The sequence below is a fragment of the Rhyacophila brunnea genome, unplaced genomic scaffold, assembly GCF_057557595.1.
Source record: "Rhyacophila brunnea isolate RB1 unplaced genomic scaffold, BYU_Rbru_1.0 scaffold_3, whole genome shotgun sequence".
Lineage (NCBI taxonomy): Eukaryota > Metazoa > Arthropoda > Insecta > Trichoptera > Rhyacophilidae > Rhyacophila > Rhyacophila brunnea.
In genome coordinates this window covers 52,229,581-52,251,044 of record NW_028232965.1, presented here as the reverse complement: position 1 = coordinate 52,251,044, position 21,464 = coordinate 52,229,581, and the positions used below count along the sequence as shown (strand labels likewise).

The window sequence follows — 21,464 nt, the reverse complement described above, 5'->3', positions numbered from 1 at the left end:
AGGCATATTATAAGCATTCACTGATGGACGAAGGCCTCCCTAGTTCCTTACATTTCTGTCGGTTCCTAGTTATTCTTTACCACGTAGGTACATCTAAAGTTTTGTTTCTGATCCAGCGGGTATTAGTGCCTCCCTGAAAATTTACCAGTTAATTTCATTGATTCACACGTGGGTAACTCTAAAATAAGATGGAGCGATAGGTATTCCTTTATGTATTCTTCTAATTTTCTCCTCCAATATTAACGAAACTCATAGTAGGTATGTAGTATTTAGAAGATTTTAATCGTATCTATGGATAATTTTACATTAAATTTACGTCATTGGATTGGATACCAATAATGACAGTGACATATTTATTTGACGGGTAGCTCATTTTACGTTGCACATTTCATAGTAGGTATGTAGTATTTAGAAGATTTTAATCGTATCTATGGATAATTTTACATTAAATTTACGTCATTGGATTGGATACCAATAATGACATATTTATTTGACGGGTAGCTCATTTTACGTTGCACATTTAGTAGGTCTCTATTCACTCTATTTTGTCCGTCCCCTATTCTGTAAAACACCAAACTCAAGTCACCAAGAAGCAGTGACGTTCTTTCAATCAAGTATCTATAGTTATTTTTTATAAATCGGGAATAGTTATTATATTACCTTCTAACAGTATTATATTTTAATATAATTTAGCCGGTGCCTATCTATCTATACCTACCTAGGTATGGTTGTAAAATTTTATGTAGGTATTTTCTTTCTAATTATCAAAAATTCCATATACATTATCTAACTAGGTACGTGTAGTTGTAGTTATAACTAGGGAATCCAATCCCGAGCCAAAATTCTGATCCCGGGATTTCGGGAGTACAATTTGACAATCCCGGGATCCCGGGACTGGTACCGGGATTGGGATTTTTTTCCATTGTTAATATAAAATTTTTATATTTACAAATAACATTGATAAAATCGGTCAAAAATAAATCTAGTATAATTTATACTATTTAAGACATTTATTGTTAATATTGTATACGTTAAATCTTGTAAATACACAAGTTTAATGGAGTAAATAATATTGTAATATAAATAATAATGTGAATTTAATATGAGATTGCTATTTCTGATAGTAAAGACATAATGAATAGATCAGCGAGATTTAAAATAGTAAAGCAAATAATCATGGCGTACTTATGTACTTTCCGCTTCATAAATCTAATTAGTCAGCCAAATATGAAACTGCAGTAAAACGTATGATATCATGGTGGAATTACTTTGTTAAAAGTTCGAAGCATTGTTTTTTTACCAATCTTTCTCATTTTTAATAATCTATGTGAAAAAATAAAATGAATCGGCGACCTACACATCAAACTTCGTTCAAACTCAGTTTATTTCTAATGTAGTTATTTTGTATTAAAAGTATTTTTTCTGTTATATTTTCCATAAAAATTGATAAAAAAATCAATCCCGAAATCCCGGGATTATGTTTATCAATCCCGGGATTCATAGGTATCGAAAATAGCTCGGGATCCCGGGATTGGATTCCCTAGTTATAACCGAGAGTGTGCCTATTTAATAAATGATTTTTTAAATAAATATTCAGTGGTGTACGTATTGCTGTCGCATTGTTAGGCATTTTTAAATAGTTACCACTGTCTCACGTGTGTTTTTTTTATACGTAATACAAATATTTAATTATGTACGCCACTGTTCACCAGGTGTATCCACGCAAATAATACACAATAGGTCTTTTGGTCCATATAATAATAGTGCCTATAACATCTGATTTGGTTGGAAATCTATGAAGGTATAATATTATAATTCGCAGATGTAGAATGTCATAAAAATTGACGTTGTTATAGGTATGTTTACGAGTATCACGCGATAATTTTAATTCTTTTCAATTAAGACAGACGTATTGCTTTTGTGAAGTGACCATCAAGATTAAAACAAATGAAAGTGTTACGTGCTATAACAGTGGTGCCCCAAACAAATTAATGAGGAGTACGCTTTTCTGATCTGCAAACATGGAGAAGAATAAAGGAACAAATTCTACCCATTGCCAGGACTCCATAATCGAGGGGCTGGTCAAATTCAGAGATGGCAAAAAGGTATACACACGTGTTTTTAAAAATCGCAATTAAATTTATTCTTTTCAGGCAAAATACTAACATTACATAATTATTTGACTTCCCAGCTTCTTGTCGGTAGGTGTCCAATTTTTTGGACCTCCTTTATATTAACAATAAGAAGGTATCATTTTCTGCGATTTCAGGAATTAAAATAAATTAAAGATTATTAATCGAATCAGAATTTTCATAAAATAAATGTTGTGTAATGATGTTTTGTTTGTTTATTATATGACTTTATTGGCTGTTTCATCTTAATAATACTTTAATATTAATAAAAAATATACTTACCTACCTTTTGGTAGATGATAGACAGGTGATGGGGGGTGACGAATCTAATTATGAACCAGTTGGGTGGAAAGCGGTTTATATTTTAAATGTCAAGATATCGTATCCTATAGATTTCACAACAATTATTTTTCATGGGTTTTGTCAATGACATTATTAATGGACGACGCACTCAATACAGTAGCTTGCAAGTAAATTCGCGCATTCTCATGTATAGGTAGACATCACGCAATTTCCATTATGCTATACCTATCACGCATAGGGAATTTATAGCAATATGACCTTTTTTGTAATGGCGTTAGAGCAGTGTTTCTAATGTCAATGTTCATTTGAGCGAACCCGTTCGAACCGAACATTCGGCAGACCCAACAAAATGCATCAGGAATTTATAGCAATATCACCTTTATTGTAATGGCGTTAGAACAGATTATGCCATTCGGCAGACCCGACAATAAAGTGAGTGTCATTTTCTATTCCAGGTGATTCGTCCATATTGTTGATAGTTTTTATACCAAAATTAATGCATGTGATACACACTTTTTTTATAACCGAGTGATGAATTAAAAATGTTTTTGTTTTCAGTGGAAATCAAGATGGTGTGTTATGCGGAAGCTTTCACCAGTTGCAGGTAAGACCAGATCTCATGGACAAATAAAATGCATAATATTGTTATTTCTTTTCCCAACCTTTTTTGTTTGGCGGAGCCCTTGAGACATTTTTAAAATCTTGCTGAACCCCTACTTGGCTGACGCACATTAATGTCCAGGGTGGTAAATTATAAAATGACAGTGCTAAGCAGTAAAGTTGGAGGCAGCGACATACCTAAACAAAGAGTCGACTATAAGGAGACTCAAATTGCCGATCCATATTATTTTAGTCGTATAAGATATCTAAATGCATTGCAGTTTCTGTATTGATATCCCAAATATATATAACAGATAGGCATATACATAGAAAATTATGATTAACACCTCTACAAAGTCCCACAAAGTATTAGCACCGCAGGCGAAAAATGTGCAATCTTTACGTAATCTACCATCAAAATTTATATTATTCGTATTCCTTAGAATGTATTTTCCTAAACGTTCGTAAACAATAATTATTTAAGTAATAGATACATACGTGTTATAAAATATATTACAGTTTGTAATTCAATTGAATTCCTCATTTTTGTTCCTTCAAATCGGTAGCTGTTTAAACAAGCTCTGCTTTCTAATACTATTGCTTTACAGGTCACATGCCAAATTTAAATAATATGTATAATTGAATCACATTATTAAATATTGTTTGTGTTTTATTCTTTTTGTTTGAATTTAAAAAAATAATGGTGCAATATGTTAAGGTAGTTCTAGCTACCTATTGACACAATATTGAATCACTTACCTGAGTCATTGTGTTCCTGTGCATTTACCCCATGCGTTGGGGGTTCTTCAGATCACCTGGTAAATTCGTGTAAGCTGAATACAAAGATTTTATTTGCTATTGTTTGGTTTTATACATTTTTTTCACAATGGTGTCAGTTTTCCACTTATTCCTAGTTGACAATTTTATTCATGCAGGATTTTTAAAAATAAAAAGATAAACTATTCTCTCAATAGGTACCTAGGTATTGGCTTGCCTATCTAAAGGTTTTATTTATATTTCTCATTATAAATTTAAGTAAGGATTATGTAGGTATGCACCTATAAGTGGTAGATATATCAATCCCTTGATACAAACACAACGTCTTTACCTACTAACTGCTAAGCCATTGTTTTGAAAGTAGGTAATCTTGCTTGTTTCCATGCCGGTGTTGATAAGAAATTACATACACAGTTTGACGATAAGAAACGTTTTGTACGTTTATGAAATAAGTTGAAACATTCAATATAGAACGAAGAAACCCCAATGCCTATAATATCTGTTGTGTTTCCTAAATGAAGTGCAAAACTGATATTTTACATTAGAATAGTTATTAATTCTCCCTGTAACAAGAGGAACCAACTGTAATGGTAAAAAACCAACCGTCACCTGCTATTAATTTTACTATGTATTTCTATAGTTTAGAAGTGGATATAGACTGCACTACTAAGAAGTTTCTTAGCAAGATTACAATAAATTATAATGTGTTTATAAACTCTATGTCTAGCAGTGTTTCCCAAAGTGGGCGGTAAATGGCCCCCAAATGGCGGTAGTATCCTCGAGAGCAATTGGGGGTGTTGAGTAATAAGGAGGTGGTGGAAGCAAAAAGAAAGCAAAAGAAAAAAACTGAAAAACTATTTGTACATACAAGTTTCATGTGTTGTGTTACACATTATAATTAAATTTGTTGTGATTACTATATTTTCAAGATTTTGCTAAGAGATTATGATTATAGATATCAGCTACCTATATCGTTGACACATTGTACGCCTTCAGAAAATAAGAAAGAATTATTTACTACCAATATTATGCCGGGTCCACACTGACAACATGTCGCGCGACATGTTGCCAGTGTGGACCCGGCATTAGATATGTTATGGCTACGAGTACGATAGCGCTATATAGTATTATAGGACGAAATATTCTGGCAGAAGACACTAATTCGAAAAAATGACATTGAGTTATACTTACCAAAATGTTCCTTATTTCAAACTTTACCGTCTGGAAAAGTTCTTATGGCTATCATACCTCTGTTGAGACACGGTCCAAAATCGCTAGGCGATGCGCGGATTGCGGGTCGCGGGTGCAAATGAGGCATGTCAAACCACATATAATTCGTCTTATAAATCCAGCATGTGTCCATTTAATGTTCTGTTTATTGTTTTATTAGTAACAATAAAAATATATTCATTGACATGTTTTCTTTTTAAAGTAAATAGGTAACGTTTTAAGTCATCTTTACACGATTTAAGAATTACTACGGCCGTCGCCATCACGAAGCAAAATGACGTGTTTCCAGCTCTACATTCTCTCTCCGAATGGGAGCGAGTGAAAAATTTCGTCGCGCCTATGGTTGAAAATTATTTGCCGTTTCACTTATTAATCACCTTAATAAATAAACAGTCTTTATTTTAAAGTCATCCTTTTTACGATTACTTAATAAACTCACACGATAGACCATTTCAAACATTTTAACAACTTCAAAGTCAAATTACTCAAAACTAGTATTCTCCAGTTAGTGTGTTCTGCCAGAACAGAGACGATATTATGTAGGAACGTAAAACTGCCGGGCGATTTTTAGTTCCAACGATTTCCGCTAGACGTGTTCAACCATGATAATAATTCTGATAATGATACCTAAAACCATAGCTAAAAACACAATTATTATTATTATGCCTATAATATTATCTTGTTATCGTTCCCAGTGTGATAATTTCCTGCGACTATTGGTTGTATCTTCATTATTCAAGTGTATTGATAGTTTTGTGATCCGTTACGCCATTAATGCGCTTTGTTCGATGTTTAAAAAAGTCAAGGTGAATAAGGAAAAGTAGAAAAAACGAATCGATCAGGTGAGTAAATAAAATAATATCCTCTTTGGTAGGTAGGTATACAAAAAAAAATATAATCTCAGGTAAGTGCTTCATTCAAGCCATTCAAAAGTGTTTCTTCCTTGAAGGCCAAATATTTGCTGCAAACTTCCGTTTTTCTCTTTTGCCAATCAATGAATGCCGAACGTTACAATTGTTAGAGGTATACATAAAAAACTTGTACAGACAACTAATGTCCGCCTTAGGAAGTTATTTTTTTTTAAATATAGAAATATAATAATTTATTGGGTACAAATCGGTTTACACTGTTTACTTACAGGAAGCCAGGCGGGAACCGCGTTAATTTTCATAGCCGATTTTGGCAACATTTAAGAATGAAAACCTAACCTAACTTAACCTAACATATAATTCAGTGTATCGGCTATTTTCAATTTTTTTTTGCTGATTGATGGCTTCCTGTAAAGTGTACACCGACAAGAACCAATTATTGTAATTATTCTCCTTTTATTTGATTTCGTTAATATTCCTAAACATCTGAAAATACGAAAAACGATCACGTTCTGCATCCATCTAGGTAGTAGGTAGGTACTTAATGAATTCATGAATGAAAACCTAACCTAACATATAATTCAGTAGGCTGTTTTCAGAATGTGTTTACCGCTGGCTTCATGTAAAGTGTAAACCAACAAGAATCAATTATTGTAATACTAATTGCATATTTTCCTTTTATTTGATATCGTTAATATTCGTAGGTAAACATAAGAAAAATACGAAAAACGACCATGTTTTGCATCTGCACCCATCTAGGTAGTATGTATATTGTATGGCACTGATGTAAATTATAATAATGTTACGTTAGGTACTGTTATAATATCGTAATATCATGTTGTATTAAAAGTTATTATTTCTAAATTACAAATATCGAATTCATGGCTGTGTTTAAGGACGAGACACTCAAAATATTATAAAATAAAAGGTACCTACTACAGTGTCTTTAGGCAGTGTGGGATATTTTAAACTTAGGTATATTTTTTGTGTATTATCATAAACTTTTGTTTGTTCAGGGTGTTTGGCATTTTAAAATAATATCTAATACCTACATTTTGAATAATTCCTTGGGGCAATTAACAGCAATTCACGCCTAGGTTCTTCCAAAAACTCTCATAAATCATTGTGGATACAAAAAGAAAAGGGGCACTTGTGTCAGATCACCATCTTTGCAACAGCTGTGACAACAAATCCTTAAGGCCATGCATTAGTTGAGGCACGGTCTAAAAAGATCGTTGCTAGGCGATGTGCGGATTGCGGGTCGCGGGTGAAAATGACGCCTGTCAAACGAAATATTATTTCTCATATAAATCCAACATACGTCCATTTTATGTTCTGTTTATTATTCTATTAGTATCAATAATAATATATTCATTGACATGTTTGCTTTTTAAAGTAAATGGGTAAAGTTTTTAGTCATCTTTACACGATTTTAGAATTAATTGGCCCGTCGCCATCACGCAGCAAAGTGACGTGCGTCCGACTCCACGTTTTCTCAATGAATGCGAAGCAAGTACAAATTTTCGTCGCGCGTACAATTGAACATTATTTGGCGTTTCACTGATGCGTCACCTTAATTCCCACTAAAAGTATCTTATTAAAAACAAATATTGTTTAACAATCCACAGCATCTTCACTGCTGTTTTATGAACTTGCTCTTTTTATATCAAGGAACACAGAACTATGTTCTGTAATTATATTATAATATTCTATCTATATCAATTAGTGAAATGAACCAATCTTATAAATTTTCCTCCGATTAGGTTGAAATCTAGGTAGTAGGTACCTAACTGATGTCACCATGATTGATTTATGAATATCAGGGCCGTATTAACACTTAAGGGGTCTTGGACTGATAACTTCGCGCGGGCTCTAAAAAGGCTTCCGCAATATATAATTTGATTGGCTGTCAAAATATTGTATGTAAGTATATTATTTTTAACCATGCGACGATTTTGGAATGTGTTAACAGCACTATTTTAACTTATCTTAGCCCCGTCATATGGAAAATCCGGCCCTGAGACTCTCCAATAAGCGAGAAATGATCAGTGAAACGCGTCTGACGCAAATAATTCATGTAAGCCCTGTCGCACATACAAACTCGTTTCGACTGCAACAGGATATTATGTTTTTGTTGACATTCATAAAATATATGTAATTTAATGTACCTACCTACTGCCACACATAGCGTCGGTATGACATTTTGTTAGAAAAAAAAAATCTGCTTGTCGCATGTAACAAATTTTATTCGACATATAATGGCCAAATGTGGCAAGGGCAGATGTTATTTTCGCGGATAGTCATTCGTTTCGGGCGAGTTTAGCTAGCCGTGTGACATCGCTATCCAGGCATGCTTCGAGGGAACTCAGAAATAATGGTAACTGAAATACCTAACGGCTATGAAGAAGCAGGCTAGAATACCGACAACTGCTCTTGGTTTATGCATTGATGCTCATTTAATATTGGTGTATTGAAGGTTGTAACACACACTATTGCACATCTATAATGCGTGGTTTATATTCGTAGGACACTCACTCATTCAAAACCCTGCGTCAAAATGTAGTGTATTGGAATATAGGCTATGGTAATTCTATTCATTAATCTGTTCTGTGATCCTGCCTGTGTACCACGGAAGAAAGTTGCAACATTGCCGGACTTTTTGAGTTATGACCATATCGCAGTCGAGAAGATTTTGAATGTGCGACCGCGCTAAGAATTTACAGTGATTATGGTGTTTCAAAAAATCATTTCAATTAATTTTTATTTCATTAAATAATGTCATGCAGTCTTAGGTATTTAAGGGACAACTACATGTCCAGTTTGACTCCTTGCCATTTGTTTTGCGGTCACAGGCCTCCATTACACATACTTATTATATCGTGTATCATGATCTGTGTATCCGATCATGTATCCTAGTTGTAAGTCAGTCAAAAATAAATATAATATTAATATACACATCCAATGTTCATTGACTATACAACCTAATTAGTGTCAGTTGGGTAATTGCAGCTAAATTTTTCTCACCGCTAACTAATTTCCCTTTTCTAAGACTCAAATCTGCTTGCACGAGTCTGAGTTTGTTTCGTGACATACTATGATGTAATTGTAATTATACAGAATCCAACAATGGAACGAAAGAAGTTACCTACTAATAATCGGCCAGCAGTAGGCAAAAGGTACTGGGTACGATGGTATACCTTTCTCACGACACGGCGGAAAGTGCCACACAAGATAATTGGTCGTGATGTTGAAAAAATAACAACGCGAATGAAAATGTCGGCATGGAATTTCTTAACAAAGACTTTGTAATCCATCACCATTATTGTTCGATGTAGTTTTAAGTAGGTATATAGAGATATTTAATACATACTTACTCAATGTATAAACTCGTATTCTGCCCTTCCAAGGAAGAAGGCTGTAACTCGCAAAATTTGTGAAATTGAGTTATGAATGCCATCCGTTAGGTAATTTTAAAAGCTATATATTCTGTTCACTTTAAAATCATAATCATTAACATACCGTTAAAATCCTTAGTGAAAAAATTATTATCTGCTAAAATAATACAAATTTCTTAGCTAAAAGCCAGTAATTGCACCTATTTATTGCAGTTACTGCTTGTTTATTATTACTTTATTTGTATTTTAACATCCTATTAATACAAATTATCACCGTTTTTTATTAATTCACAGTACTAAAAAAAACACATTATGTCATTTATCTCGAAAGTGTGAGAGTCAGTTACTGCCTTCTTCCTTAGAAGGGCAGTATTAGGGGCCATTTGTATCAAATAGTGACCAGTAACGTTTAATTACATAACTCTCTTCAACATATCGTCGCTATAGGATTGGTTTGTCGAATATCCGTTTTTGTCGAAATCGACCTTTTAATGCAGAATGATTTAGAAATAGACCAGAACCATCATTTCCTTTGAATTACATTGTAATGAATACAGCATTCATATGCTGTAAAAACAACAATTTAAATACCTCCATGTATTTAAATATAGGATAATGAAATTTCTTTCTTGTCCTGAAAATTTGACATTTGGTCTATTCGACAAACCAAATAATCCTACAGCGACGATATTATTATGACGCTCCTGTCGAGTACAGGTTCTTCTCAGTTATCGCCTCAATACAGACCTACAAACTTATCTAAATAACGGTCAAAAATGGAACTACGAACTACCATGTGAACGCCATTTTGAAAACGTCTTTCGAATGTCTGATTCTGTCCAGTAGCGAGTCTTGATTGGGTAGTTTTCGACAGTGGCTCCCCCATCCATTCTTTAGATAAGTTTGTATGTCTGTACTTAGTACAATGATCTCCATGATTAGTTCCAGGCACAGTGACGTCCCGTGGGGGTAGGCAGACTGAGCGTCGCTTGGGGGCGGCAAATGGAGGATAATCATTAGGTATATTTATATAAATAGCTGCCTAAACTTAGTAATTAAAGAAATATCTTTAAAAAATCAGCTCAATGGTAGGAAACAAAATGTATTAAGTAATTAACATACCTACAAGGTTTAACAGGACTGTATTTTTGTCGGGTTATCGATGACTAGTTTACTTCCGTTGTCGTTGTAGGTCACGTCCTTGATGACCAGCAACGATACGTGCAGATTTTTTAATTATAGGTAGGTACATACGTGCCTAATTTAAAATTTTTCCAAATATTTTTGCCAGTCATGAATTTTGGAAGTTGCCAGGCGTATTTTTAAATGTATCTGAAACCTAGGACTCACAATATTTCTATTGAAGCTGGGATAGCATTTAAATTAGATTTAGTAGTATATATTTTGTCGGTAATGTATATAACACATTTCTGAGATATTACAGTCATGAAAGGATAATGAAAAATACTGTAAAAAAAATAGGGCGGTCTTTTTTCGCTGCCTAGGGGCGGCATCTTGTCTGGGGACGTCACTGTCCAGGCAACACAGAAAAATGAACTAAAATACTTAACGGGTGTGGAGTAACAGGTAACCGATTTCGAGTGTGGAAGAATATGGGATAAACTTAAACACATGTCAAAAATACATCATTCTAAGCTTGTCCTTCGTCCGACAACTGCTCCCGGTTTATGCACTGACGCTCATTCAATACGGGCGTATTCTAAGGTTGTAACACACACTATTGTACATCTCTATAATGTGTATTTCATTTTCGTAGGACACTCACACGTTCAAAACCCTGCTTCAAAATGTAGTGTATTGGGGTTATAGCCTATATGAATTCTATTTATTAATCTCTTCTGTGATTAGTTCATATTCTACCAGGCGCGCACACAACAAAATAAAATGGGGGGGGGGGGGGGGTTGTCCATTTCGAATAAATATCAACCATAATTTGTTAGTGATTTTTTTAAGGCGGCAGGGTTAACAAAATCTAGCAGGTGCATAGGTAGGCATAGCTTTTCGTCGCTTCAATCGAGGACCCCCTACAACCGCACTTTTTCGGGTACATTCCCCATACCCAGGCACTCTGAATTTTGAGTATCTACAGGTATGTAAACATAGCCCGTAGCTATATCTACGCGTCTTCACCTACGAGTTATTGCGACCTGTCGCATCCACAAGGTAACCCTTATAATAATTAAGGAAGGTAAGGACTTATTATAAATTATAAAGTAGGTAGAGGAAGGACAGATTATTCTGGCATTGTGGCCACGACGAAATCACTTTGGAACGGTGTTGGTGTCATTTGAAAGTTCGAAAGAACGATACCAACACCTAAATGAGTCGCCACACTGCCAGAAGAATCTTCAAGAAAGCCACTATTGTACCTACCTACTGAGCGTTTAGTTATGGCCGATATTTACACCAATAAGTTTATGTAGAAAAGTTTGCAGGAGAGAGTAGGTAGGTAGTGTTTTTTTTTTTTTTAATATTTTATTGTTCCTTGAAGATAAATATTTATCTGTACGATTCTTCAAAAACAGTGATTTAGGTATAATAATAATTAATAATACTAGAGAGAACTGTCGAACTAGCCTTCAGCAACAAACATCCCACATTATTTTCAAACAATAAGTTTCCTATAACTTTCAAGTGCTGTACCCATTGATATACTATGGCTGTACCCATAGATACCGTTTCACGGAGGTAATTCAGCATGTCATAATGTCCTTTGTGTATTTATGATGTACGTTAGCTGGGAGACGCAGTGCTGTATTTACGATTCACTTCTACCCTCATGAATGAATCCCTTAAAACTCACAATAAAATTATATCAAAATTAAGTTAACTTATGGAAACTCTTCTGATTATATAAAGAGGACCACAACATATTAATCTATTCTACGATAGACACAGTTTATTCTACGATAGACACAGTTTATTTTAAATAATTCGCGTGAAAACAGCACGTATTCTTAAAATAAGAAGCAAATTAAAATAATGTCTCATTTAAAACGTGTGGCGCACCGGAAATTCGCGAATTCTTAGAATTATTAGTTTCGTCTGTTTTAGAAAGATTTTTTTTAGATTAGGTAAATTTTTTATACTCTTTTGGTCATGTTTATTAAATACCTACTCGTATAATCTTACATTGACACTTAAATATCCACGAACACATGTGTCAAATTAGTCGTTGAACACAGGGATAATCGGAGATTAAGTTACATGAACAGATGGAGTGTGTTTTTACAGAAATACTAGGTACTAATTAGTTAGCCAGGGAATTTCAGTCAATCCCAAGAATCGACAATGCTGATCAGTGTACATTTATTTCATATAAGGGATGAACCGTCCGATGACCGCGTCGTTGGCAGTGACGTCCCGTGGGGGTAGGCAGATTGAGCTTCGCTTGGGGGCGGCAGTTACTCGAAGGGCGGCAAATCGAGGAAAATCATTTGTAATATATAGAAATAGCTACCTAAACTTAGTAATGACGAAAATATCTTTCCATTAAAAAAAAATCAGCTCACTGGTTTTGTCGGGTTCGCGATATCTAGTTTACTTCCGTTGCCCTTCGACGTCCTTGGTGACCAGAAACGACATGTGCAGATTTGCAAATAATTAGTCTGATATTTTGTTAGTAATGTATCCATACAACACATTTCTTAGATATTGGACTCATGCATGGATGATAAAAATAATGTATAAAAAAATGAGGCGGCATTTTGGCGCTGCCTAGGGGCGGCATTTTATCTAGGGACGCCACTGGTCGTTGGCATGGTAAAGGTTACCGCGTTTGCTCGTATTTCTCTGTGATTCACATCTCACATCATATTATTATCTACCAGTATCGAAGAGTGGAGGTAAGCTGTTAAGATCTGACATAAATACTACACACTAAACTTTATCAGTCAAGCGTATTTTTCATTGAACTAAGACTTCAATGTGTAGATAGTGTTTGTTAGTATTCAAAATACAATTAAACCCTGCATAATCCAAGCCATAGTAGATAACAGTAAACATATATTCGCTTATCCATAAAATATCTAACATTATGCCATTAAACCATACATAATTTTAGATATTTTATAGATAGAATAATATTTTTTTATCGATTGCTGCTTGGTTTACGCAGGGCTTAATGAATAAATACTAATCAACACCGTCTGTAATATATAATTTCTTAATACAACGAAAACAAATAATTATGTCTGAAAAAGTGTGCACTATTTTCGTCGGATCGCCCATAGCATACCTAAACTATTATCGTTTGGTTGAGGCAGGGTTTAATTTAATTTAAAAAAACCAACCAGCACCATCTACAAATTGTATTCCTAGTTCAATGAAAACATAAGTAGGTACGACTGACAAAGTATAGTGTGCACTATTTATGTTGAATCTTAACAGCCTACCTCCACCCATCGACATTGATATCTACACCTCTTTCTGATCAGTGCCAATCAGGGAACTCAGAAATAATGGGAACTGAAATACACAACGGGTAAGGCGATAGCAGGTAACCGACTCGAGTAAGGATGAATCCGGGTTAAACTTTCACACGTGTTAAGAATACTTTTTACGTCGAATACTAAAAACTGCTCTCGGTTTATGCATTTACGCTCATTTAATGTTGGTGTATTACACACACTATTGCACGTGCATAATGCGTGCTTCATTTTCGTAGGACACTCACATTCAAAAGCCTGCTTCACCATGCGGCGTATTGAATATTGCCTATCGGTATTCTATTTATTATCTGTTCTGTGGTGCCAATAATATTCACTGTCACATTTATATCATTTTTATTTCATCTGTCACATTATGAGCCAAATGCATAAGAACTGTAACTGTAGGTACTTACTTATAAATTTAAAAGTATAGTAGTATTTTAAAGTATAGTAGGTATTACGTATCTATGATATAATATTTTTTTTGGCTGGCAACAAATACGATGAGATATTCATTACCTGGGGAAGACTACGCATTAACTTCTTGTGACATTACATATCGGAGTTAGACCACCATAGGGGCGCGATCTTCACGATTTTGATTGATTTCTAATCGTATGGATTCTTTCCACGAAATGGGGTCCGCCACGTAAACCGTTGATCTTTCCTTGGATACTCAGTGATAAAATATAAATTAATATAATGTTAAGTATGCCACCATTAATCATGGCCCCCGCAAGGGGGGGCTGACAGGGCTCTAGCCTGGGGGCCCGGCGTGGCGAGTCGACCAGATAAATGGGATAAACACACATCACGAATTTGTTCTCATAGTAAAAAAAAAGTCGCCTGAGGGGGCGCTATTTTCCTTCAATAATGTTATTATTTAAAATTATGTATGTGCTTGTACGATACAATTTTTAATTGTGTATCGATACTCGACAACTCCACAATTCAAATGGATGTATTAAAAGATACAAAAAAACACTAAATATACGCATTAATTTTACCGTGTATACCATTTGGAAAACGCTACTGTAGAGCATAACAGTGACTTAATCATTAGCGATAGGTAGGGGGGCGCCAAAGAGCCTAGCCTGGGGACCCGCTTCATGATGTGGGGGCCATGCCATTAATAGTTGTATAATATTTATTACAAAATGTACCTACGTACAATACATTGAAATACAGTACTGCCATGATAATAAATAATAATAATAATATTATCTTGATTGTTGAGTTCCCAATAAGTAGGTAAATTATGTAAGTAGATATGTACATAACGTAGCTATCGATATAGTACATTATACAAATATGAACTAACTTTGTTCTAAGCAGCCTGGAGCACAATGTGTTATTGGTTTGACTTCGTGATATAGAGGTTATCGCAATTATTAGAAACTTTGGCGATTTCTTTGGTTAAAGCGGAAACGGCCACACTAGACGTGATTTTTGTTCCATTTTCAAAATTTGAACATTGAAATTGATCATCAATTTAATACAAGCATTTCCCAATAGTCCATATTATTTCCGTTGATAAAATTACAGTCACGGTATTTCTTGCGTAGAAATAAATGCGTAATAAGATAATAATGAATCATTTATTTTTTATTTTACTGCACATGTTTTATAACATGACTAAAACAGGAAAAGGAGTAAAAAATAACCATTTGATATCACAGTTAGGAAGCGCGTGCCAATGATACTTTTCTGGATAAATTTCTATTCTGGAATTTCCGTTTTAGTAATTCCTCTATGCCAGACATTCAAATTATAGAAATTTAATTTGCATAGTATAATTTTTGTACTGCTGCCAAAAATTAACTATTATGTCAAGAGTTCATTGTAACTTTGTAATCGTCTGTTGTATATAGATGATATTATTATGTACATATATGTGTTGCATGCAATTTAAACGTAGGTATTATTAATCAAATATAATATTGCTTGATTATTATTATTATTTTTATTTATTTTTCGGCGGAGGGGGGCCGGGAATTATTTTTTTCAGATTTTGGGGGCTGTGCTATGAAAAAGTTTGGGAAGCACTTATATTATGTGATACTACGTATTGATATTATTTCGATAAATTAAGCAATAATAAGATGTCATTGACCAGGTTTCCATTAATGTCATTACTCATTCATTAGGTAGGTACATTGGTACCTACGTATCAATGTCAAAATTGAATTAATGTCATAATAAAATTAGTTTGTTGTGATATGAAGAACGGTGCATTAAAACGATCTTTATTAAATAATCTAAAAATATTAAAAATGACAGTTGAATATTCAACGCGGGAGTCATTACTTATTCAAATTTAGAAACCAGTAGCGTCCTTAGCGAAGAGTGTCAACCAACTGTCCTACATACCTACTTATTGTTATTTTGATAATATCTTCAAGTATAAGTAGACGGTAGAGGTAAATAGCATTGCTCTGAGCAAAGTCCGCTTTCTATTTTTTCTTCGACCTGCATTAATTATCTTTTGCATCCATGATATTTAATATTTAACATTATTGTAATACAAACATAATATGCCCACAGGAACATGATGACTCTAGTGCTCCTTAAATACAATATGAAGGTTGAAGGTTCTAATTTCTTATCACCGTTTGTAGAATATTGTTTTATGAACAGGTACGATAATTTTAGTATTAGCCTGACTGTATAATTATAATATAGTACTTAGTTTATTTTGACGAAGAATGAAGACATAAAGACCGATATTAGGTATGTCCTTGTGTACATCGATAGCTCATGAATCTTATAATTAATTGTTTACCAATCTTTCTTTTCTTATAGTTACATACATCAGTTAACCACAACGTCCACAACGATGAATCCATACTCTTCTAATAAACTTAAACACAATAATATGTTAAAGAATATACTAGTTTCAATAGTTATGCACTTTAGTTTGTCACGTTAATGAAACGTGCTTTCAATCTTTGGGAACAGTCGACGCGGTTTTTACTTGGGTTTTATGGCGGTCAGGCCATAAACTACCCTGCTTCAGAACTTTGCTCCATGGCGATGGCTTTTACATTTATATTTATTAATCTGTTCTGTAGCGTAACCATTATCCGTCGCAAACATCTGTTCTTGAAGATCAGTGTAGGGTTGCTCTGAGCCTTTGTGAGGTGTCGTCATGATTCGCTACCGTAAAGCAGCATCGTCAGAAGGCAAGCGTTGAATAGGGGGGATTTATTAATATTCTATTATACCTACTCTGCCCCCATAAGCAAAAACACAGCTAATGGGAAAAAGTCAATTTTGAGAAAAGAGAGGTTATCATATTGTTTTTCATTGCTGCTTCATTAAAAGTTAATCAATTTTAATAAATGTTTCGATTTATAATAGATTATTTAAAAAGTGATATTTTGATTACATAAAAATGGCAAAATTACAAAAATATTGATTATAAAACTTCACTATTGTCTTTTTATTTATGATTTTGAATGGAATAATGTTAGTTTCATAAGGCAAAAAACAGTAAATATGTGTTTTTGCTTATAATTTAAATTGTAATGGATATTTTTGAAAAATTAAATACATATTTTTTAATGTAATGGTATTTTATTTATTAAATAATATTGGAATGACAATATATATTTTTAAATACACAAAAATTCGTCAGTTTTGGTTGGAAGACTCCCACAACGTCATCCGATTTGTAGGTATTACTTTCCCTTATTTTTGAATTATGCATGTGTTTTTCTGATGAGATCATATGTGGAATAGTCCGTTTCTAAGAATAAAGTTAATTCAAAGAGTTAGCAACAATTACTCTATTAACACAATCACTGCTGACCTGTTAATTAATATTTAATTACCACATTTAAATATAATGTTAATTACATATAATGGCCAGTCGCGACAACGCGCCAGTTGCAGTGTCAGCACTAAATGAGTTAACTCATATTATCAATTTTTCCTACTACTGTATACTGTGAAAGATTATTCAGTGTAATGCACTATAAAAAACAAATATCGAAGCCAGTTGACAGATGTGAACTTAGAAGCAGCCATGCGGCTCGCATTGGAATAAGGAAATATTGAGGAATTTCCGTTTGCATTATTTTTAAATATCAAATGTTCAGAGACATAAGTACAAATATCATTAATTTTATAAGACCAGATAGTTAGAAATGTGTTTTATGATGGATTAAGTTTAAATTAACTCATTTAGTGTTAACAACGGGACTGGCGCGTTTTCAGTAGTTGGCCATTAGATATAATTAATATGTTATTTAAATGTGGTAATTAAAAAGTAATTAACTGGATATTAACATTTTACTTGTCATTATAATTTCATTGGATTTTGCAGCATTTCAAGTTTATTCAATTGCATACTCTCCAAAACAAGATTGAGAATCTTTTTTCACGATTCTTAGCCCAATTCGGAACTTTATCACCCTTGAGTCTTAAAATATCGTTAAAAATGTAGGGCGATATGAAGTTAGTAAATGATTAATTTGAGGTTATCTCACTATTACCAGTTACATGCTGTATTATATTTGTGTAAAAATTCTAGAATCATAAACAAAAAAACAGTAAGCCAGCGTTTTTAAGCAGAAAACGCAGCAAATCGATAGATGTGCTGTGTTTTTGCTTATGAATCATTACTTACTGTTTTGTTGCTTCGAAAAGCCTAACATTTTTGTAAAAGTAATGAACACATTATGATGATTTGTATATTAAAATAAATGATTTTCTGTTTATTTTTTATGTAATTATGTTCAGAATTTTATCTAGTATGTCACCTCATGCCTGGTCCACACCGAAAACAAGTCACGCGACAACTCGTTAAATTTTACGATAAGCATGATAATTATCGTAAAATTTCTTAAGCAATTATGACAATTATCGTAAAATTTAACGAGTTGTCGCGCGACTTGTTGCCGGTGTGGCCGCACTTTCATACTTACTTTAATTTTTCATTTTTTCCCATTAGCTGTGTTTTTGCTTATGGGGGCAGTACTGTTCACAACTGTACTCGGTTAAAAGTAAATGCCACCAATACAAGACTTTTACTGATCATTAATTAATTGGTAGCAGCGTCACCAACTTTGTGGTTTTATTGCTAGATATAGCATTTTTCGCGTCAATTCCATTGTTTTTCGACTCCTCAAAAGATTAAAATTTCTAATGTAAACTAGAACATTACACCAGAATTGCATGAAAATCAACATGCTAGCGTTTTGTATCTACATTATTAAATTTGTTGTTGCAAATAAATTTCCATTCCAAATATATTTTAAGACAATCTGACAGTAACAACAACTAGGTTTTTTTTTTATCCTGTCCGGTACATTTTTGTCAATGACACTTTTTAATACTGTTTGATGGTGTCAGTAAAGATTCATTTGAAAAATATATTAAAATCCACAAATTAGTCAATCAGTCATGACAATTAATAGTTGAATTTAATATAATTATTATTATACAATTTGTATTAAGTATTGATTGATTTCACTACGCCCACGTGGCCGAAAAATTGCTGGATCGATGAATTCATCAAGTTTAGCGGAATTGTGTGGCCGCGTAGAATTAGGGACGTATTATATTACCTATAATTATTAATACAATTTGGTTGGATATATAATGCTTTGTATACAAATAATCAGTTTTGCTGCTCTTGTCTATGTGGCATGCAGTTTTTTTTTTAAATCCTAGTCACACTACGAGTAATAAGTGTCAATATTTCAAAGGGTTCTGAACTGAACCCGCGTCCGCTTGAATTGGAGATTTTGGCATTGTGGTTTGGATTGTCACTATTCTAAGTGACACTACAATGCTTTTACGTTCCTTACTGACGGTGGACGATATCGAAACTGTCTCTTCTATATTAGATCTACCAGTGGCGAAGGGTGACTTTTGGGAAGAGGTAAGCTGTAGAGATCAGAGAAAAATAGCACACTTGTAAGGTATACTAAGAAGATAATACTTACGATATTAGTACTGATGAATAATAATATGTGCACACTAATGACAACGCCACACTGAATCGTTGAAATTTCAATAGCTCACCGACGTTATAAAATTGAGCGATGAGTTTAAATTATGTATTTTCATAAACATTCATACACGTAACATACGCCCAAAAATATATCATTGGTGGCTTTGAAAAAAGCCGTTGTTGTCATTTTGCCATTCAAAACACTTCAAGATATTTCAGTAGGTAATTAATATAAAGGCTTACTATATGATCATTTGTACTCTAAGTCAATTCGTCTGTTTTTCTGCAGAATTTTTTTTAAAACATCATCATAAAATGTTTGCCCACGTTTTAATTTAATTAATAATTCTTTTTCAATAGCTATAATTGAAAGATTCGATAATCTAGTTTGATTTTGAGTATTTCGACAATATGTGTGGACACGTTTTAGAGTAGAAAAACTCCTTTCTGCCGTCGCTGTCGTGGTCGGTAGCGTTAAAAATAATTTGACTAGTTTATAAGTCTGTGAGAAAGCTTCCACTAGACATTTTTTGTTTTTAAAATATTCGAACAACTCTCTTAAATTTGAATCTTGAAATTCTGGTAAAGAATAAATGACTTTAAGTTCGTTTTTCAATTGACTTGAATCAAAAATACCAGAATAACTGTTTTTCAGGGATTCAAATAGTTTATCTGGAAATTTTCGTTTAAACGATTTAAATAGCGTCGGTTCAAGTAATTCTAAAAAATTTAATTTTTCAAATGAAACAAATCTATCGTTCATTTGCATTAAAATGTTATCGCAAACCTCCTTAAAAATGATTTTAAAATATTGCTCATCATTTAATTCATTTCTGCGACGTTTTTTTGGTGGTTCACAGAGGTTTTTATATTTATTATATAAATTACTAAAACTATTTTGGAAGTCGGTCTCTAACCATTTTTTAAATTCGTTAATTTTTTTAATGGAATAAGAAATGTTTACAGTTCTACTTTGAATAATTTTAAATAAAATATCCGTTCGGGCATAGATTTCGGAGAATATTCCTAAGTAAAAGTTAAATTCAAATTCTTTAAATTTACTATCATAAGCATCTGCAAAGGTTAAAGAATCTTCATCCCATTTAGAAGAATTATTCTGTATTGTCTCGAATGTCGTTATGAAATCAGATCTATTGTCATGTATTACATTAAGTATACGAGAGTGGTAGTGCCACCTGGTCGATGCAACACTTGGAAGACGGCGATCCATTATTTCATTGAGCAATGCACTTCTCTTTGTAGATGTATTAAAAAAACTCACTAATTTATTAATGTGTCCAAAAAATTTTTTACATTCCGCAACATTTTCAACGGATCTAGATAAAACTAAATTTAAAATATGAGCATGGCACGGTACAAATATGGCCATAGAACATTTTTCTCGAACTTTTGATTGAACTCCGTTTAATTCTGAAGACATTACTGCAGCCCCATCATAACTTTGCGCTACCAATTTTTCACTACAATTAAACTTTTCTAATATGGAGAATACATGTGAACTCAAAACAATGGCAGTTCTCTCTGAACTTACGTCTACATAACCTAAAAATCGTTCTTCTACAGAATTATTTGAAACGTATCGCAAAATGGTTGTTAACTGTTCACGGCGACTAATATCTGGTGTTTCATCTATCATTATAGAAACAAAACTAGCTTCTGCAATTTCAGCCTTAATTTCTGAAATAATTACGGATGATATTGACGAAATTAAATCATTCTGAATCTCA

General features: G+C 33.4%; 1 protein-coding gene across 7 annotated transcripts in view; it reads left to right on the top strand.

Moving 5' to 3' along the window:
- Window positions 1-21,464, top strand: part of LOC147068517 (uncharacterized) — a 256,808-nt gene that overhangs the window by 772 nt on the left and 234,572 nt on the right. For 4 of the 7 annotated variants that reach the window (XM_085953356.1, XM_085953360.1, XM_085953359.1 and 1 more), the window contains exons 2-3: window positions 1,857-2,105; window positions 2,994-3,039. In XM_085953356.1, coding sequence (XP_085809482.1) covers window positions 2,022-2,105; window positions 2,994-3,039 — 130 coding nt within the window. In that variant the 5' untranslated portion in view covers window positions 1,857-2,021. Of the gene's footprint in view, window positions 1-1,822; window positions 2,106-2,993; window positions 3,040-21,464 lie in introns of all 7 variants that reach the window. The other 3 variants (XM_085953358.1, XM_085953357.1, XM_085953362.1) reach the window with 2 other exon arrangements.